Genomic DNA, 27120 nt, shown 5'->3' with positions numbered 1-27120 from the left:
GGCACACCTATAATCACAGCTACTCAGGAGGCTGAGCTGGGAGGATTGCTTGAACCCAGTAGTTTTTTTGAGGTTACAGTGAGCTACTATGATCTCACCAATGTACTCCAGGACTGGCCAACAGAATAAGACCTCATTTCTAAAAATAAAAGAAAGAAAAGAAATAAGACTCCAGAAAGATCAGGAGAGTAATATGGATTGGAAATTGAGAGCTGGGAAGCAAACAACAGATGTTCACTGTAGTTGAAATCAAAAGGGTGGGCAAGATAGCCCAAAAAAACTTGAGAAAAGAGCTGTATGCAGTAACTAAGGTTGATAAGAACTAGGAGGGAGTAGTTTGTGGGTCTCAAGAGAGCAGGCAGTTTCACGAAATAAGGAGAGGTTAAAAGCATTTAATATGCTACTGAAAGATTAAATAGGATGACCAGTGGCTTTAGAAATTAGGTGGCCACTGGTGACCATTATAAGAGAAGTTCCTACAGTGGTGAGGTTACAAATAAAAAAGAGAATAGGAAGTAAAGAACTGTAGGTCAGGTGCAGTGGCTCACACCTGTAATCCCAGCACTTTGGGAGGCCGAGGTGGGCATATCACGAGGTCAGGAGATCGAGACCATCCTAGCCACGGTGAAACCCTATCTCTACCAAAATACAAAAAATTAGCTGGGCATGGTGGTGCGCGCCTGTAGTCCCAGCTACTCAGGAGCTGAGGCAAGGGAGTCACTTGAACCCAGTTGACACAAGTCGCAGTGAGTTGAGATCATGCCACTGCACTCCAGATCATGGGACAGAGCAAGACTCCATCTCAAAAAACAAAAACAAAAAAAAACTTCAGAGAGTGCAGATAAATTTGGTACTGATGGAGAAGAAAAATATTAGATATTAGGTGAAAAACACTGCAAATTGTAAAGCACATTGCTATTTTTATTTTTAACTTTAAGTTCTGGGATACATGTGCAGAACGCGCAGGTTTCTTACACAGGTATACATGTGCCATGGTGGTTTGCTGCACCTATCAATCCGTCATCTACATTTTAAGCCTTGCATGCGTTAGGTATTTGTCCTAATGCTCTCACACACCCCCTGACGAGCCCCGGTGTGTGATGTTCCCCTCCCTGTGTCCATGAAGCACATTGATTTAAACAAAGAAACAGTAATTTCCATAAAGGATATATTTGTGGCTGGGTACAGTGGCTCACACCAGCAATCCCAGCACCTTGGGAGGCCGAGAAAGGAGGATCATTTGAGCCCAGAAATTCAAGACCAGCCTAGACAACATAGCAAAATCTTTTCTCTACCAAATAATAATAATGTTTTTAAGAGATATATTTACAGAATACAAAGTTTACTTGTTGAACTGTGTTCCAAGAAGTCTATGTTTGAGAAAGCCTCAAGATTAAAAAAAGTCATACTATATACTGTAATGTTTTGTGACTTGAAAAGAGAGATATTCTCATTCAGGATGTGGCTGAGTTAACATTTATAGTGTCTTTCAAAGGGGATGCTACAATGTTACAATTTATTCAAGTTTGTAACTCTTGCTACAAGCTACAAACTGAGATTTAAGTATGTAAATTCCTTCTCTTTTCTAAGAGTAAGCAAAAATATTCCCATCAACTTCAAAATCGAATCAATCTTTGTTTTATGTGCTAGTTAACAGGATTCCTAATTAAATAAATGAATATGAAGGTTCTATTGTCATTCAATTTTCTGTACAGCAGGAAAAAGAATTGTCATCAGACAAGGGGACAGTGTAAATAAGAATTAATGCTAAGTTACTATCCATCTCCAAAATTTATTCTAACACAGATATACACACCTCCTATCACTCAGTGGGCTGTACAGGGAACCAAAAAGAACTGGCCTGATAACAGATGTTTTGGGGAAAACTGATGATTTAGCAATGCTGCTGCTTTCCTGAATCAATGTGGAATCATTCCTGATGACTACACTATTTTCCACAACAGAATAGTCAACTTAACTTATCAGTCTAATTACAATGACCACCTGTGGAATTCAAACTACATGCTAATTATGACACAGAACTTTATGCCTCCATTCAAATATTATTCAGAATCATACATTAATAAAATAGCTAAAGGTCAACATTCATGGATATTCATACCAACTATAATTCACAAAGGGCAGCTACACTGTAAATATTAACAATGCAGGTATGAAACTTACTAGAACACTAATTTTTAAATAGGGATTCAAAGTGAATTTGAATCAAGATACATACAGCAGCTTAATAGTTCTCAAAACACATATTTAAAATTAAAAGAAGAATGAAGATAGTACACACTGAATTTTGAATATTTGGTGTCTACATTTCATACTACCTTATTTCCCAAATAGTGTCTCAGATACTTAATTCAGATGCTTGGAGGTCATTTATATGTGCTAACAACTCTGCTCCTAGATTCACGTTATTTCACACACCAATATATGGTTTTTTGGTTTTTGTTTGTTTGCTTTTGAGATGGAGTCTTGCTCTGTCACCCAGGATGAAGTGCAGTGATGCGATCTCGGCTCACTGCAACCTCCGCTTCCTGGGTTCAGGCAATTCTTCTGCATCAGCGTCCAGAGTAGCTGAGACTACAGGCGCGTGCCACCACACCCAGCTAATTTTTATATTTACTGGCCAGGGTGGTCTCAACTCCTGACCTCATGATCTGCCTGCCTCAGCCTCCCAAAGTGCTAGGATTAGAGGCATGAGTCACCAAACCCAGCCTGTTTTTTTTTTTTTTTTTTTTGAGATGGAATCTTACTCTGCCAACTCTGCTCCTAGATTCTAGTTACTTCACACACTAATACATGTTTTTTGTTTTTTTAAAGATCAACGTAATATGAAAGCATACACATTCTGCAGGTTGTCTACAAAGTTATAACCTATACGCTGGCTTTAATTTATGTTTGATGGAAGTGTATAAAATATTATCAGCTTTTAAAAAATCATTCTTCAGAAGCTTAACCTCAAACAAATTAATTTTGTTTCCTAATCTAATTAAACTTTATATTTTTGTGTTTAGTTCATAAAATTACAAAGACAAATTTCACTATAAAAACACACAAAATGAATTCTATCAGGACCAGAATAGGAAATTCATTTAAGAAATTCTCCAAAACACAAAATTTCAAAGCTAAAAAAAAAAAAAAAAACTAGTGTGGCCAGGTGCAGTGGCTCACACATGTAATCCCAGCATTTTGGGAGGCCGAGGCAGGTGGATTACCTGAGGTCAGGAGTTCAAGACCAGCCCAGCCAACGTGGCGAAACTCTGTCTGTACTAAAAAAATACAAAAATTAGCCAGGCATGGTGGCATGTGCCTTTTAGTCCCAGCTACTCAGGAGGCTGAGGCAGGAGAATCCCTTAAACCAAGGAGGCAGAGGTTTATCGCGCCATTGCACTCCAACCTGGGTGACAGACCAAGACTTTGTCTCAAAAATAATTTTTAAAAAATTAATGTAAAACTGATTCTATTTCAAGAACATAATGAAAATGTAGGCATATATTGGACATTTTTACATATGAAATCAATTTTACTATATCTAGAAGTTTAAAATATTCTTTTACTGACTTTCACATATAATAATACTTTATATCAGATTCAAGTAGTTCTAAATTAAGTCAATCTTTAAGCGCTACTTACAATCCAGAAGGCAAATTACTAGCTGCAGTGATGCCAAAGGAATACTGCATAGCTTCAACGAGGAGGAGGTCAAATAAGGCTGACAAAACCCAGGAACCCAGCAAAAAGGACTACAAAATAAAACAGCAGAAAAATTATAGAGATGAGTCTCCTAAAAATAAAGAAACATTTATTCAGCTAGAATGAGCTCAGGGGTGTGTATGTATTCGTGTGTGTGTGTGTGTGTGTGTGTGTGTGTGTGTGTGTGTGTATGTGTTTCGTGCAAGTTGCACGAGAGGTACTTGAATTTTTTTTTGTGATTAAGAAAACATATTCTCATTAAGATAACAGAAAACTGCCTGTAAGAAATTTTAGGATTGTGTTTAGTAAGATTTTTTAAAATTACACACATAAGCTAGAAAGAAAGGCTAACAAATGATGAAAATTACTTGTTTATATTAAAACGGATTTTTGAAAATGGGCGTAGTAAAACCATATTGCTCAAATGTATTAATATCTGTAATTTTTAAGTATGCTGAAGATATATTTTTTAACTAAAACACAAACCACTATGCAAAATAAATTATAATTTTATTAAAGTCAAAGTATTAAAATTTGTATTAGCTATTCACAAATAATATAACACATTATCATCATTATTATTATGCTAGTATCTTACATTTTAAAATTTTCTTTGGTTAATGTCCATGTGCCTCAAATCAGATACAGAATTAATTAAAAAGACAATTGTAAATAATAACACCAAGTTTAACAAAATAAAACCCATTTAAACAAAATTTTTTTCTATAGCCTAAGCAGCAAGGGCAAAATACATAAAAACTTACTGCAAATTTTCTGCTTCCATATCTTCTTTCAAATATCCTAAAATTATAAATAAGCAGACTACTGCAGAAAGTATCTTTCAAATCAAGGCAAATTATTCTTCCACATATCAACCTCCAAATCTAGATGGGATTTAAAAAAGAACAATAAACAAGGGTAAGGTTGTTCAGTTATGTTCCTTAGCAAATTTATCATGTTTACACTGCCTATTTTGAATACTCTCAACAAAATCATAATGCACACACAAAAGGAAAACTATATATGTATATTCTCTAAGAAACATGTTCAAGTCTCTCACAGTAAAAGTTTCTTCCAACAGTAGCACAAAAAGTACTTGCATTTTTTTTGTGCTTATAATAAGAAAACATACTCTCATTAACCAAAAACTGCCTGTAAGAAATTTTAGGATTGTGTTTGGTAAGTTTTTTAAAAGTATATACATAAGGTAGAATGAATGGATAACAAATGTTCATTTTTATACTATTGAATAAGACAAACTTGTAACTGAAAAACAACTTAGGTATAAACTCAAAAATATACATTTCTGAGCTTAATTTTAATCATCAACCTACTTCATAGCAACTATGCAGAAAGTAATTTATGGTAACTGCTGCTAAATATGACTCTGTTTGAAATATTACTTTATTTAAATCATTGTTTCACCCAACTTCTAGTTGCAAAAAAAAAAAATAAGGGGAAAAAATAAAAAAAAAAAAAAAAAAAAAAAAGGAGCTACTCAACAGCCTATTTTGAGTCTGCTTAAACATTTTTCCGATTTTTAAAGATAATCCCAATGATACTGAACAAACATTCTAATCTTATTTCCTCTTCACAATTACCTTATGTGATAGGTAAAACAAATATTAATCCCACCTTTTCTTTGTATTTTTATTGTAGTAAAACAGATATGATACTTATGATTTTAACTCCTGAGTAAACAATTCAGTGGTATTAAGCAAATTCACAACGTTATACAACCATCACCACTATCTATGTTCAGAGTTCTTCATCATCCCAGACAGAAACGCTGTGCTAACTCCCTGCTCCCTCCTGCCTTAGCCCCAGGAAACAATTTTCTATTTATGTCTCTATGAGTTTGTTTATACTGGATACCTCATGTAAGTAAGATCATATATTTCTCCTTTTACATTTGCTCATTTCACTTTGCGTATTTTCAAGGTTCATAGTAAAATATGTATAAATCTCATTCTCATTTATAGTTGAATAGTATTCTACGGTATGTATAATTTGAGTTTCTACCTTTTTGCTACTGTGAATAATGCTGCTGTGAACATTGGTAATGTTAACTCCTTTTTTTTTTTTTTTTTTTTTAAGACAGGGTCTTAAATGATCACATCTCACTGCAGGCTCAACCTACTGAACTGAATCAATACTTGCATCTCAGCCTCCTGAGTAGCTAGGACTATAGGCATGCACCACCACACCCATCTAATTTTTGTATTTTTTGTAGAGATGGGGTTTTGCCATGTTACTCAGGATGGTCTTGAACTCCTGGGCTCAAGCAATCCATCCACCTGCCTGCCTTGGCCTCCCAAAGTGCTGGGATTACAGGCATGAGCCACCACGCCCAGCCAACTCTGTCTTAAGATAAGGAAAAAGAGGCACAGAGAATTTGTCTAAAGTCATATAACCTGTGCTCTTGCCAACAGAAATAAGAATACAAATAAGAAGTCTAACCATATCAACTGTCAAAACATGTCATATATGTTTCTACTCCAATCAAGACACTAGGCAGAGTCTTTGTCATGATTTTACTAGCCACCAGAGTTCATCTCAGCCGCCAGCCCAGCTGACCTGAGAATGGCTGCCTACCAGGCTGTATTGAGGCCATAGCTGGGCTCAAGGAGAAACAGTACCAGAGTCACACTGAAACTTCAGGCTGCATATACGTCCATCAATATGATCAATGAAGCAGTACACGTGAGAGCACATATGAAGCTGTCAAGTACTTTACCAGTGTCAGATGATGATGGCTGTCATCTCTGCAGAATACCAGATTCAAAAACCGTAAGAGGCAGCTCCAAGTCCTCTATCCCCACATTTAATATTACAATGAAAATACTCAGGGACAAGCTCTGAGAGCCACTAAGAAAATCTGGGGATTAAGGAAATTGAGACTTTACAATTGCTAAAATACAACTAACTGCATTTCTAGAACCCCATTTTTTCCAGTTAATGAAAATAAAGCTGCCAGCTACAGTTTTAAATAATGTATGTGTTACAATCATGCTCAAGGACACAAAACTGTGAGAGATGGTATAAGAATAAACCACTGCATATTATTATGCAGGTGAATGCCCCCTAAAGACTGATAACTGGCTTGCACTCAGCAAAGCACTGCTTCTGCAACTCAACCTAAAGAAAACTGACTGTACCTTTGCATTAATTGCCAAAATCTGGGAGATTCAGAACTTGCAATATAAAGCCTTTCATCAACTGCCCCTCTTGGACTTATCCTGGGTTCATCTCAAAACATGCATCCTGTAGCATACTCCTAAGGGTCTGAAGTTCACGTTACTTCCTGAAGTAAAATGCCCTTCTCCCTCTTCACTGCTAATTCACAGTCACCCCTTCTTTCAGACCAAACTGAAAGCTCACATCCCTCAGACTCTCCAGAGCTATGCCCCAACACGGGTCCCTACTTCCTTTATCGCCCCCGAGGATGTCATGTACACCTGTGTCCTACAGACTCATGTTCTTACATGTATATGTGTGTTTAGATTTCCCAAGGCAGAACTGAAACTCCCGTATCTCTCATGAATACACACTGAGAGCCTCTTAGGTGTTTTAACAGTGGCAATGTTGATGTGGCTATTCCCATTCCTGGACAGTAGAGTGGTCCTCTTCTAACCAAGCAGGTCACCACCTTTAAAGCACAGATGCCCACAGAGTGGGCTTAGCCAAATGAACCAAATTAACTCCAGAAATTAGGAAGGTACCAACCCAAGGCTCGGGGCCCCTTACATTAGTGGTCCTCAAAGCCGGCCATACACTAGAATCCCCTGGGGGTTGTTTTTAAAAAGACGGCAATGTCCAGGTCCCACCACCAGACTCTTTGACTGTTGTTCTGGGGTGAGATACTGGGTTTATATAAATCTAGATATAAATTATACCTATACATAAGTGTAGATATGGAGACAGATCTCTTAAGTTTTTCCAGGTGATTCTAATGTGCGCCCAGTGTTGAGAACGGCTGCATTATAGCAACTGAAATAATACAGAAGCTATACTATCTTCTGAGAAATCAGTAATATGGATAAATAACTGAAAGACCCGCACAGGAAGCTGAAGCCAATTTGAGAAATGGTATTAATTACATCACTATGCAGAAAAGGTGTCAGTGTTCAAGAAATGGATTATTATGCTAAAATGGGTTTGTGTTAAGCAAAGAAAGCATGGCAGTCATATACTAGAATTTTTACTACCACTCCAATTCATACACAAGAACCCAGCACCAGTATTTTCAACGAGATCAGTCTAGAAACCTTGAAAACCACAACTTCTGCTCCTTCCCATAGCAGAAACTCAAGAGAAATTTCCTACTTCATTTAACCATCACTGTAAAAGTATCATAAATTCATAATCTGATACAGCTGACAGAGCCTAGCTCCTGTAAGCAAATATTCAAATTGAGACAAGGTTTTGGCAAAGCTAAGTATGCATATTGAACATTAAAAAAAGATTTAGCACTGTTTTTAATTCCCTTGAAGTTATAAATTGCATTTCTCTCAGTAAAAAGTGAAACTGAAAACAAATATACCTAATAAAAGGAAATACTGCCATTGCTTCATTATTCTCTGCTTTGCTCAATAAATACAACTAGAAAAGTTTCTTAATGAAATATTAATAATAAATATTTCTTACAAACTGGGGGCTTTGAGGGACTAATAGTAGGAAGAAAAAGCAAATCTAGAGAAAAAAAAAAAAAAAAACTGTCCTCTCTCTTCCGAGGGGCCAGTGAGGCAGAGCTCACCTGGAAGTCATTCTTGACTGCGTGGAGGTCATACACAAAGAGCTTCTGGCAGTGAGGCAGGAGAAGGGCCAGGAGGAGGGAGAGGGCACTGGGCACCAGCAGAAGGCTCTTCGACAGGGGCGCCTTGTCTGGAGGAAAAAGGAAACCACTTTCAGAATGATTGTTCCTAAGATTTAAAAAACCACATGGATGAAAAGCAAGAGAATTTGCTTCTTTTAAATCAGAATGAAGACAAAGTCCAGAAACTCTGAAATTTAGTTCTAACATCCATTTTCAAATCATTGACCTGTGGAAGTAAGTGATCAAAAGACGCTGGAAACATGCAGAATGCACTGGCAGGGCTTCACTGTCAGTTGGCTCTTAAATGAGACCAAGTTTACAGCCAGAACTTCCATAGAAACACCTTTCAGAAAATGGTTACCCAAGTGTAAAGAAATAAGAGAAGTGTGTTTTCTGTCAATCAGCCAGTTAGCTCCTGAGTAGGCAAAAAAATTCATATATATAAATAGATTTTTAAGTTTTATTTTGTAATTGATACGTATTAGGTGAACATATTTTGGGATTACATGTGATAATCTGATACATTCATATAATCACATCCAGAGATGGAGTCTCACTTGTCGCCCAAGTTGGAGTGCAGTGGCGCGACCTTAGCTCACTGCAAATTCCATCTCCCGGTTCAAGGGATTCTTCTGCCTCAGCTTCCTGAGTAGCTGAGATTATAGGCACATGCCACCACACCTAGCTAATTTTCGTATTCTTACTAGAGAAGACCACATTTCGCCATGCTGGCCAGGCTGGTCTCAAACTCCTGGGCTCAAGTGATCCTCCCACCTCGACCTCCCAAAGTGCTGGGATTACAGGCTTGGGCCACCACGCCCGGCCTGGGCAACTATTTCTTTAAGCTAGGAACACTGAATTATTCTCTTCTAGGTATTGTGAAACATCCGATAGATTAGTGTCAACTACGGACACCCCACTGATCTACTGAACACCAAGTCTTATTTCTAAGTGTATGTTTGTACCCATTAATCAACCTCTTTTTATCTCCCTCTCCCTCCTACCCTTCCCAGCCTCTGATAACCACCAGCCTACTCTCTATTTTCATGAGATCCACTATATTAGCTCCCATGTGTGAGTGAGAACATGCAATCTTTGTCATTTTGTTCTAAGCTTATTTCACTTAACATGTCTTCTAGTTCCATCCATCCTGCTGCAAATGACAGGATTTAATTCTTTTTTACAGCTGAATAATATTCCTCTGTGTGTGTGTGTGTGTGTTCCTTATCCATTCATCCTTTTTTTTCCATTCATGCATTGATGGACACTTAAGTTGATTCCACATTTTGGCTATTGTGAATAGTGCTACAAAAACATGGGAGTGTAGATATCTCTTTGATATACTGATTTCCTTTCTTTTGAATATATATCAAGTAGTGGATCATATACTATTTCAAGAATCTCCATACTGTTTTCCCCTGTGACTGTACTAATTTACATTTCCACCAACAGTGTACTAGGGTTCCCCTTTCTCCACATCCTGGCCAGCCTCTGTTTGTTTTGCGTTTTGGGTTTTTTTTGTTTTGTTTTGTAGAGAGTTTTGCTCTTTCACCCAGGCTGGAATGAAGTGGTGTGATCTCAGCTTACTGCAACCTCCATGCCCCAGGATTCAAGCGATTCTCCTACCTCAGCCTCCCGAGTCTGGGATTACAGGCGCCCGCCACCACACCCAGCTAATTTTTGTATTTTTAGTAGAGATAGGGTTTCATCATGTTGGTCAGGCTGGTCTTGAACTCCTGAATTCAGGTGATCCACACACCTCGGCCTCCCAGAGTACTAGGATTACAGGTGTGAGCCGCCGCATGTGGCAGCCAGCCTTTGCTACTCCTGTCTTTTTGATAAAAGCTATTCTAATTCATGGCTCATTGTGAAATATTTGTGAAATAGCTCATTGCGGTTTTCATTTGCATTTCTCTGATGATCAGTGATGTGGAGTATCTTTTCATATGCCTGTTGGCCAGTTGTATGTCATCTTTTGAGAAATGTCTTTTCAGATCTTTTGCCCACTTTTAAATGGGATTATTTGGGTTTTTGCCATTGAGTTGTTTGAGCTCCTTACAAATTCTGGCTATTAATCCCTTGTCAGACGGATTAATCTGCAAGTATTGCAAGTATTTTCTCCCATTCTGTGGGTTATCTGTTGACTTTCTTTTTCTGTGCAACAGGAGCTTTTTAGTTTGAGGTAATCCCATTTGTCTATTTTTCCTTTGTCAGCCTGTGCTTTTGAGGTCTTAACACAAAAAAATCTTTGCCTAGAGCAATGTCCTGGAGCATTTCTCCAACATTTTCTGCTAGCGGTTTCATAGTTTCAGATCTTAGACTTAAGTCTGTAATCCATTTCCTTTGATTTTTATATATATTAAGAAATATGGGTCTTTCATTTTTCTGCATATGGTTAGCCAGTTTTACCAGCACAATTTTTTTTGAGACAGAGTCTCACTCTATTACTCATACCGGTGTCCAGTGGCATGATCATAGCTCACTGCAGCCTTGAACTCCTGGGCTCAAGTGATCCTACTATCTCCCTAGTAGCAGCTGGACCTACAGGCACAAGCTACCACACCCGGCTTTTTTTTTTTTTTTTTTTTTTGTAGAGATAAGGTCTTGTCATGTTGCCCAGGCTGGTCTCAAACTCCTAGTCTCAAGTGATCCTCTCACCTCAGCCTTCCAAAGGGCTAGGATGATAGGCATGAGCCACTGCATCCAGTCCCAGCACAAATTTTTTGAAGAGACTGTCCCTTCTCCATCGTATGTTCTTGACACCTTTGTTGGCTGCAAATGCATGCATTTGTATCTGGGTTTCCTAATCTGCTCCACTGGTCTATGTGTCTGCTTTTATGTCAGTATCCTGCTGATTTGGTTACTCTGCAGTATATTTTGAAGTCAGGTAGTGTGGTATTTCACTTTATTCTTTTTGCTCAGGATTACTTTGGCTACTCAGAGTCTTTTGTGGTTCCATATAAATTTTAGGATGTGTTTTTCTATTTCTGTGAAGAATGTCATTGATATTTTGACAGGATTGCATTGAATCTGTAAATTGCCTTAGGTAGTATTGCCATTTAAAAAATATTAATTCTTCCAATCCATAAGCATGGAATATCCTTTCATTTTTTGTGTGTTCTTCAAGTTCTTTCATCAGTGTTTGACAATTTTCCTTGTACATATATTTCACATCTTTGGTTAAATTGTTCCTAGGTGTTTTGTTTTTAAAAAATTAAAAGAAACCAAAGTGTTAACACTGCTGTCTGCAGTGGCCTCCTGAGATTTTCCATCATGAGTACAGTTGGAGCCCAGGTCAGTTTTCCAGGGGAGCCTAGTGTAACCTCTGCCTTGCACTAAAGCAGTCACAGCCCTCTTCCTGCTTGATCTAATCATTTACATATTAAGTATGAAAGAATTATACTACTAAGGTTATTTTAGGAACTATAAATGTCTTCTCTCTTCCCTCTGATATGAGAGAAAAAAAAAAGCAAATATGTTTTCTTCTAGCTAACTTTTTTTCCCAATACAACAAAATGTCAGCTTTTACGTACTAAGGAACATTTCCTCCAAGTATGTCATTTAATCAAAATGTGCACTATTGTGAGACATCTGGGTAGCCTCTCCTCTCCCTCCTGGTCTTCCTTGGTTCCACCTTTGTGTTTTCATGCTTTCCTCTTTCATAGGCCCTGAAAACAAGCCCCTGAAGCTACCTGCTGAGCTAATCCATGGGACAGAACAAACGCTATGAGAAGGGAAAGGACCTGGGGCCCAGAAGACTTGGGCTCGAACTCTCATTTTCACACTTACTGATGCTTGTCATTGGACACAGCATCTGACCTCTCTGAGCTTCAGTCACCTCATCTGACCTAATTCTCAGGGTTACGCTAAGAATGAAGTGAGGTAACGGATGTAGAAATGGCTAGCACAGTGTCCGGCCTATGATGGGAGCTCAGAAATATAAAGTGAATCTAAATCTAGGAAGCTGCTAAATTAACATGTTTTCCTTGGAAATAATTACTTCATATAATAACCCTGTAATATTCATAGTATCAAAAGACTAGTCTTGAGAACTCAAGTGGTACCAGCAGATTTGGTTACAAAAACATGGCAGAGATTTCCGTCAAATAAGGAAACACTTAAGCTTCATCAAGAACCAAAAACATTGCCTTTTTTCTCTTAATACAGTTGTATTCTCCCATCATTTTATTGTGAAAAAGTTTACAATGAAGACTTACACTGGGAATTGCATAATGATAATTTTGATAATTCTGTCACTGCTTTTATATTTCTTAGCTGGCATTCTGTCTTCATTCTTCTTGTATCTCGGTATCACTCTACACTCATGGACTTTTACTTAGTCATTGTGTTACAATCAGCTGCATTCTTTTTCCAACATTCTAACTGTCTGGGTGGAAGCCCTCTGACCAGCTCCTGTGGCCTTTCAACCATGGCCCTCCATGCCTGCTCTGGCTGCCCCACTTACCCATTTTGTCCTTGCTTTACGCCCTCCTGTACTCTCCCTGCCCGAGACCTAGAATTTCTCTAAGGATCCCTGTTAGGGAATGGGGAATGTTGGGGAATGGTCTTTAGAAACAAAATCTGAGGCTGGGTGCCGTGGCTCACACCTGCATTTTGGGAGGCTGAGGCAGGTGGATCATGAGGTCAGGAGTTCAAGACCAGCCTGGCCAACCTAATGAAACCTCATCTCTACTAAAAATACAAAAATTAGCCAGGCATGGTGGCACGTACCTGTAGTCCCAGCTACTCAGGAGGCTGAGGCAGGAGAATCACTGGAACCTGGAAGGTGGAGGTTACAGTTAGCCAAGATCACGCTATTACACTCCAGCTTGGTCAACAATGTGAGACTTTATCTCAAGAAAGAAAAAAAAAAGAAGAAACCAAATCTGAGTACTAGATGTGCTCAGTGTAATTTTGGATCCCAATGCTTCTAGCTCTTTCAGTAATAAGCGCTAGAAAATATATTTTTGAAACCATGATTCATAATGATATTTCCAATTCAAATTCAACAATTTAACACTATAGTACTCTTTTTCTTTTCTTAAGATAGGGTCTCCTTGTATAGCCCAGGCTAGAGTGCAGTGGCATGATCTCAGTTGACTGTAACCTCCACCTCCTAGGCTCAAACAATCCTCCTGCCTCAGCCTCCCAAGTAGCTGGGATTACAGGGGCAAGGCACCATGCCCGGCCATTTTTAATTTTTTTTTATTTTTGTAGGGACAGGGTTTTCCCATGTGACCCAGGATGGTCTCGAACCCTTGAGCTCAAGTGATCTGCCTGGCTCAGCCTCCCAAAGTGTTGGGATCCCAGGTGTGAGCCACCATGCCTTGCCTACAGTGCTTTTTCTTAAGCTCTTTGCATTTCTGTCTTTTCTCTCTTAAATATTAATAGTTACCTGCTTGCTTTATCCTTGGTTACACATAAAATAATTTTAATACTATAATATCAGCATCATTATAAACAACAAACTGTTTATTAAGCCCACTGGGCAAAGTTTAAGATATATTAGAAGATTTTGTTTTTGTTTTGGTCCTTAGAATGTGTGTGTACACATATATCTCCATTAAAGGTGGTCGGAGTCCTGTGTTCAAAAGCTACTTGAAATAATTCTTTTCCCTGGTGGTTATAATACAGAAGTTTGTTTATTTCTGTTTACATTCAATGCTAAAGTTTGCTTCTTTCTCCATTAAAATTTCTGAATGTTAAATATTTACACTGTTCAAAAACCAAAACTATGAAAAACAAAGTTTTACTTTCACTTCAGTTATTTATCCCCTCTATCCCATACCCCACAACCCACTCCCATAGATACACACTAATAGTTTCTAGCTTAACTCCCAATTTTCTTTTTTAAAAAACAATTAACACACGTGTTAACTTATACATATATATATATACATGTAGACATGGTACAAAAATGCACACACTGGTAGTTCCTCATTTCTGCATAGCTCTAATAGGCACAGACTTCAGTTACACTGCTTTGGTAAAATAACACCAGCTCTTCAGTATATATATCATTATGTCAGTAAGATGTGTACTACGATCAGTGACCAATCATATATGTCACTTCTCTCCAAGTCTGTCAGTGACTGGTCACTGAGCAGCTGTTATTCCATTCATGCACAGAGAGCAAAGCATACGTGCTTCCTCATCTTCCAATGATAAATTCATGTGACATTTTACAAAAATAGACCATGAAAAGACGGAGCTAGTCAATAAAGATGAAAATATACAGAGGGCCAGGCGTGGTGGCTCACATCTGTAATCCCAGAACTTTGGAAGGCCGAGATAGGCAGATCACTTGAGGTCAGGAGTTCGAGACCAGCCTGGTCAACATGGCGAAACCCCATCTTTACTAAAAATACAAAAAGTAGCTGGGCATGATGGCACACCTGTAGTCCCAGCAACTCAGGAGGCTGAGGTGGGAGACTCATTTGAACCCAGGAAACAGAGGCTGCAGTGAGTCAAGATCATACCACTGCACTCCAGCCTGGATGACAGAGAAAAACTCCATCTCCAAAAAAATAAAAGTATATAGCAAAGAAACAAAAAGTAATAGTGCTGAAAGTGAAATCTGAATAAAATGTTATAAAGGTTATACAAGAAATAACAAACCACAGGAATGTTGACACTGCCACCATTCAAAAGACTCTAGATGGACAGCCAGGGAAACCCAGTGAAAGTGAACTTATCAATAGGAAGGTGACTGTGATAGTCAGAATACTGCTTCCCCAAGGAGGTCCACATCCTAATTCCCAGAACCTGTGATTATGTTGGGTTACACAGCAAGGGGGTGTTAAGGTTGCAGACAGAATTGAGGTTGCTAATCAGATGTCCTTGAGATGAGGTGATTATCTAAGATATCCAGCTGGATCCAATGTAATCACAAGAGTCTTTTTTTTTTTTTTGAGACAGAGTCTTACTCTGTCGCCTAGGCTGGAGCGCAGTGTCACAATCTCAGCTCACTGCAACCTCTGCCAACTCCCAGGTTCAAGCAATTCTCATGCCTCAGCCTCCCAAGTAGCTGGGACTACAGGCGCATGCCACCATGCCCAGCTAATATTTCTGTATTTTTAGTAAAGACAGGGTTTCACCATGGTGCCCAGGCTGATCTCAAACTCCTGAGCTCAGGGAATCTGCCTGCCTCAGCCTCCCAAAGTCCTATGATTATAGGCATAAGCCACTGTGCCTAGCCATATTTATTTTGCTTTAAAACTTCACATTTGTGATAATGTTAGAGAAGCAACAGTAAACTAAAGTAGTGACTGTGATGACCCAGAGGAAGTGATGCTGGCAAAAATCTACACATTGAGGAAACTCTCAGAGATACTTCATTACATTGAAAACAGAGAGAATAGAATAATGGATACTTAGCCAAACTCAGAAAGGAGTATGACAATTCACAAGGTATTAAGATAGGTACTCCCCATAAGTTACACAACAGGAAGAAGGCAAACACTGTTCAAACTGCTCTTGGTAAGTTTCCTACAAAGAAATAAAACACTTTAATTCTCAATGTCTCTAATGTTTTTAATTAATTACAGTATACTGTTTTACTATTTTTTCATTTCCCTATGATTTATAACTACATATTCATGAGAGAACTAAAGTTTTAACAAAGCATTCTTTCAATAAAGATTTTTAAAAGTCATGGAACACTCCAAATTTTCCCCATTGATTATTAAAATAGTTTTGCCTGGTTTCAACTTGCACAGTCATTTTTATGGTCCTGCATCATGTTGCAAAGCAAGGAGTGTGTGTGTGTGTATGTGTATGCATGCGCATACTCTTTCCTAAAACAAGGCTGCAATGTGGTCACTTCTCTATGACCTTCAAGCTCAAATGACAAGTCTCTGACCTTGGTTGTCCAGACCTCCCCACATTCTGGGCCTCCTGCCTCTCCAGCACAACCTCCATTGCTTAGTTCTCAGGAGCCTTTGCTGCAACCAAACTGCACAGCTCACTACCTCCTGAACATGTTGCTTTCCGTTTCAATGCCTTTGGAAAATTTTTCCAGACTTAAATCCCCAAATATCATCAATGCCTTCCCTATTAGCGCAGATACTCCCTTATCTAAATCTTACGCAGCCTTCAAATTACAGTTGTTTCTACTTTCCTCCATCAGCCTGAGTGAACCATTTTAGCCTAAAGGGTTTTTCCCCAACTCTTCACCCTTGTTCTCACACACTACTATGATCAGCCAGGGTTTGTACAGTTTTGCTATCCTCACTACAATAAAGATTCCTGAAGGGACGCCACATGCCTTACTCTTTTCTACACCCACCATAAAGCCTAGCACCATCCCTTGCACAGATGAAACATCCAGATCATTAATAGCCAAGATCACAGAAAAGCCTCACTGATCGGGACATTCTCAGATTCTGTGAGGTGCACCTTCATCTTATTCGTAAGAAATTCCCTGGGGGCGAATTTACCAGTTACAGTTGACACTGTGGTTATTGTACTTGTTTAAGCATATAAAAATAGCCCAACTATTTCCTCTCTGGTCAGGTCTTGTAAGCATCTAAACTGGAACCATTAGTAAAGTGCTTGCATACTTTCTTCACGACCAAAATGCAAACAAGGCTCCATGGAATCTAAAATCTAACTTAGTTCCTCATTGCCGAGTAATTTAAGAGCGAAGGACAGCACCATGGCTATGAGCCTAAACAACCTGAATCCTATATTGAGTCATTTTAGCCTCACTTTCCTCACCTGTAAAATGGAGATGAGAACCTACCTCAAAAGTGTTATGAGAAGCAAATGAAATAAAGAATGAAAACAGGGGCCGCTTGGTGGCTCACGCCTATAATCCCAGCACTTTGAGACACCAAGGCAGGTGGATCACCTGAGGTCAGGAGTTTGAGGCCAGCCTGGCCAACGTGGTTAAAACCCCATCTCTACTAAAAATAGAAAAAATAGCTAGGTTTGTGGGGAGGCACCTGTAATCCTAGCTATTCAGGAGGCTGAGGCAGGATAATCGCTTAAACCTGGGAAGCAGAGGCTGCAGTGAGCCAAGATCGTGCCATTGTACTCCATCCACCCTGGGCAACAGAGCAAGATTCTGCCTCAAAAAAAAAAAAAAAAAAAAAAAAAGAAGAAGAATGAATATAGGGCATATTGCTCCTACCACAAGTACCATCACAACACCCCAGGCTTCCGGCATTAAAGGCAAGCTCCTTTGTGACTCTGACAGGACTGATGATGGAGCAGGGGTGATGTAAGTGCAAGGGACAGCTTGATTCAGGCTTCCTTCAACTTGGGTTTCCACCTGTCCTTTGTGCAGTGGGCCCCATCACTCCTCCCTCTTCCTTGCCAGCTTCTGAGCAACTCAACCTGACTGAAGAAAGTCATACAGCTGAGCTACAAGATTTCACCATAAATTCTTGGTCTCAGATCTCAAGGTGACACTCTCCACTGACAAGTGTTTCCACTGATTTTTCTCTAGTATGTCTGCTCTACAACTTATCTCACACCATCTCTTCCTTTCTCCTCAAACCTCCCGAATTCACACTCTCAACTTGAGTACCAAACTCCCAACACATTCACTAAATGAATAAATGAATGGTTTGCTTTGGTATTCTCGTTATCTAAATATGAGTAGACATCCATAGTACACCATGCATTATTCTAGGTCCTGAGACACAGCAATAAACTGTGGACAAACTCCCTAGCCTTGTGGTTTAGAGTCTAGACAGGAGAGAAAAACAACAAACAAAACAAAGTAGATATACATTATGTCAGATGGAAATAAATGCTACAAAAAAAGGAAGGAAAATTAAATCTGTGGCTTTATTTCTCTTCCCAAACACATGATAGGACTGGTCCCCTCCCCTACTCCCAAATCAAGTGAGGCATGGCAATGTGACTTGCTCTACCCAAGTAAATGAAAGCTATGTCACTTCCAGGAGGACACTTTAAGAAAAGTCAGGGAATCATTCTTGCTCTTTTCACGTGCCAGTGTGCAAGATGGTGGCTATCAGCCAGTTCCCAGGGCTGACAACAGTGTGGAGTGGACGCCTCCCAGGAAACTTGCAATGGAGATGGAACACCAGTGAGATGAAAGCCTTGTTATCTCAGGTTCCTGATATTTCAGAATTGTTGGCTACTGCAGCATAACTTGGCCCACTGCTGGTGGGTAAGAAGGGGTGCTGTCTTATCCAGCGTGGTTAGGGAAGACCTTCTTGTAAGGTGGATTTGGGCAGAGACCTGAAGACGTAGGCCTTGCAGATATCTGGGAAGGGTGATCCTGGCAGAAGTAAAAGCAAGTACAAATGCTTTGAGGTGAAAACATGCTCAACATGATTAAGAAATGATAAGGCTGCCAACTGGCTAAAAGCAGAATGAGCACAAGGCAGAAAGGGAGGGAGCTAAGGTCAAAGAAGTGGCCGTGCAGGGAATAGTCCAGAGCCCTACAGGCCATTATGAGGACTATAACCTTTCCTCTGGATGTGACAGGGTGCTTTGGGGAGGACTAAGTTGAGGAATAACATGATTGGACATGTTTTTAAATGATCATTTTAGTTGCTAAATTGAGAAGAAACTACAGGAAGGCAAGGGTGGAAGATAGGAAACCAGTTAGGAGGCTGTTAGGGAATACAGGGAAGAGAGGAGGATACTCGAACCAGCAGGGTAGAGGTGGAGATGAAGAGGGAGGCTGGCACTGGGATATGCTGTGAAGGTGCTGCAGGCAGGATATGCTGACTAATTGGGTGTATGGGCACATGGAGAAGTCAAGAATAAAACTAGTTTTTGTTCTGAACAACTGGAAGAACTACTGGCAGTTACTCAGATGGCCCTGACTGAGTTACTGAGATGTTGTGTTTCCCACCTGTAAGATCTGCGCCCATCTTGCAAAATGCTCCCCCAAGCCTTCACCTGCCAGGTCTCTCTCCTCTCTATCAGTGCCCCTCAAAGTAACCAGTCTGCAAAGTGTTACCAGTTCAGTGAGGTCAGAGTTTGTGTCAAATGTGAATCAACACACTGCCTCCTTCAGGGATGAAGTCCTGCTAAGAAAAAATATTTCAACTAAACATGTGCTCTGCTCAAATATCTCCTTATCCTTTGTTCTGCTTTTTTTCATAGCACTTAACGGTAGATTTAATAGTGATTCATTGACTTTATGATTCAAATTGATACACCATTATTTTCAGTGCAACTAAAAAACAAATACTGCCAAATATAATTCTAAGATGTCATCAATTATAAGGCACATTCCAATTCCAGAATCATTAAAATGTGGGAACAAACACATTTTAGAATCAGGGATATATGTTTCTTTGTCTACTGTCCATCCCCCTACCTTCAGTCTCCACTAGAACACAAGCTCCTTTAGGGCAGCAGCTCTGTCTGGTATGTTCCCTATTGCAGCATCCCTCATGCCTCTAATAGGACCTGGCAGGTAAAGGCAGTCAAGAGTGTTTTTTTTTTAAAAAAAAAGGAGATGGATGTGTAAGAGATGCTCAAATACTAGCGGGAGCAACCCAAGTGTCCACTGGCAGATGAATGGCTAAATGGGTAAACAAAATATGGCATACACATATAATGGAATTTAATTCAGCCTTAAAAAGGAAGGAAACTGTCACATGAAACAACATGCACGAACCTTGAGGACGTTATGCTACATGAAATCAGTCACAAAAAGATCAATATTATAAGATTCCATTTATTTGCAGTACCTAAAGTAGTAAAATTCACAGAGGCAGAAAGCAGAATAGTGGTTGCCAGAGGCAGAGCGCAGCGGGGGTTGGGGAGGAATGGGAAGTTGTTTAATGGGTACAGAGTTTCAGTTCTGCAAGATGAGAAGAATTATAGACATTGGTTGTACAATATAAATGTACTTAATACTACTGGACTATACACAAAAATAGTTAAGATTGCACATTTTACATTAGGTACATTTTACCCCAATTAAAAGTTAAAACTAAATACAAGCAAATACTTACTGAACTAATAACTGACCCCATTTACACAACCATTTTAATTCTGTCCAGGACCAAACAAACCCCTAAAAATACAGATCTGATAATTACCATTAAGTATTCCTCTCAAGATGAGCAAAAATCAGATCTCAAAAATCTATGTGGAAAGCAGTAATACACAAATATCCAAAAAGTTGCACATCACAGGATAAATATACAGTATCATCATGGACAACAAGATTCACCAATCAACTCAAGATTTATACTTTTACTACATAAAAATTTTACCTCAAAAATGAAACTTCAAACAATTTTTAAATTCTGGTTAATAACAATGCTCATTTAAGTGTTTAAAGAAAATGTGACTACAATCTACTTTGTAATGCATTTTTAAAAAATAATATGGTACTGATCAAATAAATAAAGGAACAGATATTTGCTAAAGCAAACACAGTAAAATGTTAATTATTGAATTAACATTTTAATTAGGTGGTGGGTATATGGGTGTTCAGTGTACCACTCTTTCTACTTTGTGGCATGCTTGAAATTTTTCATAATTAAAACATTGGGTGGCGATGCACAGTGAATCACAGAATCTGAGAGCTCAGAAAGGACTTCAATGAAGTCCTTTTTTACATGAAGTGAAAATTAATAGGACTGAAATGAGAAATAGACAAATCCACAAATATAGTTGGAGAATTCAGCACTCTTCTCACAGTAATGGATAATACAAGTAAACAGAAAACCACTGTTATGGACTGAATGTGTCTCCCTAAAATTTGTATGTTGAAGCTCTATGTTGACTATGTTTGGAGACAGGCCCTTTAAAGAGGTAATTAACGTCAAATGAGGTCATAGGCATGGATGGAGCCCTAATTCAATGTGACATGTCTTTATAAGAAAAGGGAGAGACCCAGGGATGCTCACATATACAAAGGAAAGACCATGTGATGACACAGCTAGAAGCCAACAGGCTTCTGCAAGGCCCTGGGAGAAACCAAACCTGCCAAAACCCTGAGTTTGGACTTCTAGCTTCTGGGGCTATGAGAAAATTAATTTCTGTTCTTTAAGCCACCCAGTCTGTGGTATTTTGTTATGGCAGCCCAAGCTGACTAGTAAAACCAATAAGGATATATAAGACCTGAAAAACATTATCAACCAATTTGGCTTGATTGACAATTACAGAACACTCCACCCAACGACAGCAAGTTACACATTTTTTCAAGTGCATATGGAACATTCACCAAAATAGACTATATTCTGGGCATAGAAGATTCTTCAAAAAATTTAAAGGAATTAAAATCATACAGGCTGGGTACAGTGGGTCACATCTGTAATCCCAGCACTTTGGGTGGCTGAGGCAGGTGGATCACAAGGCCAGGAGTTTGAGACCAGCCTGGCCAATATGATGACACCACATCTCTACTTAAAATACAAAACTTAGCCGGGTATGGTGGTGCACACCTGTAGTCCCAGCTACTTGGGAGGTTGAGGCAGGGAAATCATTTGAACCTGGGAGGCGGAGGCTGCAGTGAGCCAAGATCATGCCACTGCACTCCAGCCTGGGCAACAGAGCAAGGCTCCATTAAAAAAAAAAAAAAATACAAAGCATGTTCCTTGACCACAAAAAAATTACAAACCAACAACAGAAATATGGAAAATCCCCCAAATATGTCAAAACTCAACAACACATTTCTAAACAATATCTGGGTCAAAGAGGAAGTCACAAAGGAAATTAGGCTATATTTAAAATGTAATAAAAAATAAAGCACAACCAAGCAAACTGTGTGGACTGCAGCTAAAGCAATACTTAAAGGGAAAAGTGCAGCATAAAAATGCTTGTATTAGGAAGCAAAAAGGTCCCAAATAATGGTGTAGGTTACAATCTTTAACAAAAACTAGAAAAAGAGGAACAAATTAAAACCTAAGAAAGCAGAATATAAAGAAATAATTAACAGTAGAAATCAGTGAAATGGGAAAAACTAAACTATAATAGAGACAAATCAATGAAACTAAAAACTGGTTCTTTGAGATCAATAAAACTGATACATTTCTAACAGAATTGATCAGGAAAGAGAGAAGACACAATTATCAGTATCAGGAATGAAGGGGGAGACATCACTACAGATCCCAGAGACATTAAAAGGATAGTAAGTTGCACAACAATGTAAATGTACTTAATGTCACTGAACTGTGCACTCAAAAATAGTTAAAATAGTACATTTTATGTTATGTATTTCTTATCACAACTAATTTTTTAAAGAGAATATTAGGAAAAACTTTATGCCCATAAATTTGACAACTTAAATGAAATAGGCAAACTCCTTGGAAGACACAACCTACCAAAGCTCATTCAAGAAGAAATGGATAACTTAAATAGTCCCATGGGTATTACGAAATTGAATTTATAGTTAAAAGGCTTCCAACAAAGAAAACCCCAAGCCTCATGGCTTCAGAGGAGAATTCAGGGAAAAGAATATCAATTCTACATAAACTCTTTTACAACACAGAAAAATAGAGAACATTTTCCAACTCATGTTATGATATTGAAGCCAAAGATATTAAAAGGCAAAAAATAGACCAATATACTTTATGAACTTATTAACAGATACAAAATTCTCAATAAAACATCAGTAAATCAAACCTCACATTATATAAAAAGAATACACCATGACCAAATAAAGCTTATCCTGGGAATGCAAGCAAATCAATGTAATTTACCATATCAAGTTAAAGTATACTATGAACCCAGTCTCATCCTGCCCAATTATCTGCTTATTCTGAAATCGATTTGTCTTCAATCCATAAGGCTAAACTGACCACTCACTGCTATCTAGTTCACGACAGGCTATCCCTCTGATCTAATCTCATCTATTATTACTAATATAACCAGCTAGTAACTACTAACACCAGCCAACATTATTGAGCACTCAGGAAGTGGAGGCATTAGCACGGCACTTTTTGTGTTCTACTTTGTTCCTGCCACTCCCACTACAGGGCCTATGTGCCTGTTACTCTCCCTACCCAAATTGTTCTTCCCACGTCCAGCTTATTCTCAGCATTCAGTCCTCATTTCAAATAGCACCTCCTCAGAGTGGCCCTCCATTGTGATTTTTTGCTTTTGAGTGCATCATCCTGCTTAATTTGCTCTGTAGCATTCTTTATTACATGAAATTCTCTGTTTCCTCGTCTGTCTCCTTCATCAGAATACAAACTCTACAAAGCTAAGGTCCTAGCTGTCTTGCGTACTGCTATGTTCCCATAGCCAGAATGTCACCACTTAGCACACAGATGCCTTTCAGTAACTATGTATGTGGTGAATGAACAATTACATAGTTTAATCCTCAAAATAACCCTATGAGGTAGACATTACTCTTCTCAGATTTATACAGAAGACAAAACTGACTCAGAGAGTACATTACTATCCATGACTACAAAATGTCTTAGCCAGGGTTCCGCTGAGAGTTAAGGGTGACACAAAGGCTTACAGGCAGGGACTTTATTTTGGAATGTGATCCCAGGGAGCAGCAGTGAAGGACTTGGGGAGGGAAACAGAGGAAGAGTCCAGAGAAGGACACTGTCAAGTAGGCGATCACCATATGTGACATGTTTCTGACGGGTGCTGGGGTCTGCAGGGCTTTCTAAGAAGCCTTGTGAATGTGTCTCAACTACCATCCCAGGTGGAAACAGGGCAGTATTTTTATCCGTCAGCTTCTATCCTCAGTGGTCCAGGGTGGCCACAGAAAAGAAGCCCCATGGGAGGAACAGAGAAATAAATACAACAAACCAGTTTACACACCAAATGGGACGCCGTAGAAACAGAATAAAAGGTGAGGCTGAGTACACTGAAACAGTGCGCAAGAAGAGGCTAGTGAGCAGCAAAACCGGAGTTTAAACTCTGATACTACCAATACAGCTGACTACACTGCATTGCCATATAGTGCTACAGTTCAAAAAAATTTCACCTTCATGGTGGATTTAAAGTGAAAGACATATATAATCACAAATGGCACAAACAGAAATCAAAGTGGTATGTAACAAAAGTAAATGTTAATTGTGAACGAAATGTAAGACTGCAGTCTGTGGAGGTTGCAACACAGATCTGAGAAATCCATTTCTAGGAATTTAGCCCAAAGTAATTATCATAAATGTGCACAAAGATTCTGCTACAAAGATGTTCATCACAGCACTGCTTATAATAGTGAAAAGACTAGAAACAACATGAATATCCAATAGGGAAATGGGTAAGTTATGTTCTATCCATAAAAATGGAATAATAGTCAACATTAAGAAACAGGTTGTAGAAAAACATTTCATACCTTGGAAAGATGTTCCTAAATAATAAGTGCAAAATATTCTAGTGCTATTATTATACAAAACTAATATATAAATACTTTTAAGAAAAAGTATCTATCAAAATATTAACAGTGATAATCTTTAGTCTGTTCATGGGATATCTTAATTTTTTACCAAAAAAATCAATTGAAGTCTGGACCCAGTGGCTGACACCTGTAATCCCAGCACTCTGGGAGGCCGAGGCGGGCAGATCACGAGGTCAGTAGATCGAGACCATCCTGGCCAATATGGTGAAACCATGTCTCCACTAAAAATACAAAAAAATTAGCTGGGCGTGGTAGTGCATGCCTGTAGTCCCAGCTACACAGGAGGCTGAGGCAGGAGAACTGCTTGAACCCAGGAGGCAGAGATTGCAGTGAGCCAAGATCGCGTACAGCCTGAGCAACAGTACGAGACTCAAAAAAAAACAACAACTATTTTAACAACTAGAAAAAATAATTTGTAACTAGTTACTAATTCAGGAAAAAGATCCATATGGTAAATCCTCATGCATTGAAATGGGGCAAGTCACTAGCAATCTTCCGGCCTCTCTGTGAGTGGAGCCAGGAGGTGGTACATACATACAGAACGCAAACAGAGATCAAACAGAAGGTTAAAAAAAGTCACTTCTATGCAGAAAATCCTTCCACCTTTGAAAATAGGGATGCTACAAATTTTGAGAATAACAGAGAGTACATTAAAAGCAAAAGTGCAAAACACCTCTTGGGCAAAGGTGACATAAAACACTCAAGTTTAAGATTTCCATTTGAGTCTGATTTCTCTTTGGTTTGACCAAAGCACACAGCCATTTCTTTGAGGCAATAAATACTAACCAGGCTTGGGTGACTATGTATCATCCTAAAATAAATATTACAGTATATGTGAATTATTTTATGCCAGGCACTGTACTAATAAAAGCACTCTACGTGTAATGCCATCTCAGTGAATTCTTACAATAGCCCTGAGGCAGGAGTTAATTATCAGCATTCTCTAGGTGAAGAAATAAACTAAAAAAGGATAAATAACTCACTGAAAGTCACAGCCAGTTAGTAGAAAGGCTGGGATTTGAACTTGGTTCTGCCTGACTATAAAGAAACCATTTCTTGCTAATATATAAGGAAGTATAACTATTTTAATACCTAAGATATATCTTTTTGGTTCCTAAAAAAGTCAAGCATAGAATTATCACATGACCTAGCAATTCCACTCTGAGGAATACACCCAAGAAAACTGAAAACACAGTTGTTGTTTTTCCACAGAAGCCTACATAAAAATGTTCAGAGTAGCATTATTATAAGACAAAAAGTGGATACAAACCAATGTCCATCAGCAAATGAACGGACAAAATGTATATTCATACAATGGAATATTATTCAGCCATAAAAGGAATGGATCCTGATACATGCTACAACATGGATGAACCTCAAAAACATTATGCTAAGTAAAAAAAAAAAAAGCCAGTTACACAAAGTTACATAGTGCATGATTTCTTTTATATGAAATGTCCAGAATTTAGAAATCCATAGAGACTGAAAGTAAATTAGTGTTTGTCAGGGGCAGTTGGGAGAAGGTAATGGGGCATGACTGCTAATGCAGGGGTGTCTAATCTTTTGGCTTCCCTGGGCCACACTGGAAAAGAAGAATCATCTTGGGCCACACATAAAGTACACTAACACTAACTACAGTTGATAAGCTTAAACAAAATTGCAAAAAATCTAAGGATGTTTTAAGAAAGTTTACAAATTTGTGTTGGGCCACATTCAAAGCTGTCCTGGGCTGCATATGGCCCATGGGCTGCAGGGTGGACAAACTTGGCTTAATGGGTACTATATTTCTTTCTGGCATGATAAAATGTTCTGGAATTAAATTGTGGTTGGTGTTAATTGTACAACAATGTAAATGTACTGGAAGTCAGTAAGTGAACATTTTTAAATGGTTAAAATGGCAAATTGTACCTGAATAAAAATATGTGTCTTTTAGGTACTGGAGACACTAACCACAGGCCTTGCAAAGCTTACCCCTGTGGGCTGTTACAGAAGCATTCTAGCTGCAGACAGACAGGCAGGGGAGCAACCCTGGAACTCTGCTTGCCCCCCACAAGTCACGCACGTAAAAATACACACATCAAAAAGCCCTGTATGGTTAATACCCTTGGGGGGGGGGGGTGCCATATCCTACCACAACACTGGTTTTCCTATGTCTGACTACTTAACTATTTTGGTAAATGTCTCAGGGTTCCCACAAGAATGGATTGACTTGGTGTCTCATAAAGTAACTTTCTTATAAAGTTTTTCATTGGAAAGAAGCTAAACCAAAACTAAGGGCAGAAATCCACAA

At 38.8% G+C, this 27120-nt stretch overlaps 1 protein-coding gene across 1 annotated transcript in view; it reads right to left on the bottom strand.

Moving 5' to 3' along the window:
* The window catches only part of UBAC2 (UBA domain containing 2), a 180049-nt gene that overhangs the window by 136762 nt on the left and 16167 nt on the right, over positions 1 to 27120 (bottom strand). Inside the window, exons 2-4 of the mRNA XM_017503552.1 lie at positions 8465 to 8592; positions 4473 to 4592; positions 3649 to 3758 (exon numbers count right to left, since the gene is read on the bottom strand). Coding sequence (XP_017359041.1) covers positions 3649 to 3758; positions 4473 to 4592; positions 8465 to 8592 — 358 coding nt within the window. The remainder of the gene's footprint in view (positions 1 to 3648; positions 3759 to 4472; positions 4593 to 8464; positions 8593 to 27120) is intronic.

This window comes from Cebus imitator, unplaced genomic scaffold (genome assembly GCF_001604975.1).
Source record: "Cebus imitator isolate Cc_AM_T3 unplaced genomic scaffold, Cebus_imitator-1.0 Scaffold312, whole genome shotgun sequence".
In the NCBI taxonomy this organism is placed as follows: Eukaryota; Metazoa; Chordata; class Mammalia; order Primates; family Cebidae; genus Cebus; species Cebus imitator.
This window is presented reverse-complemented; position numbering and strand designations above follow the sequence as displayed.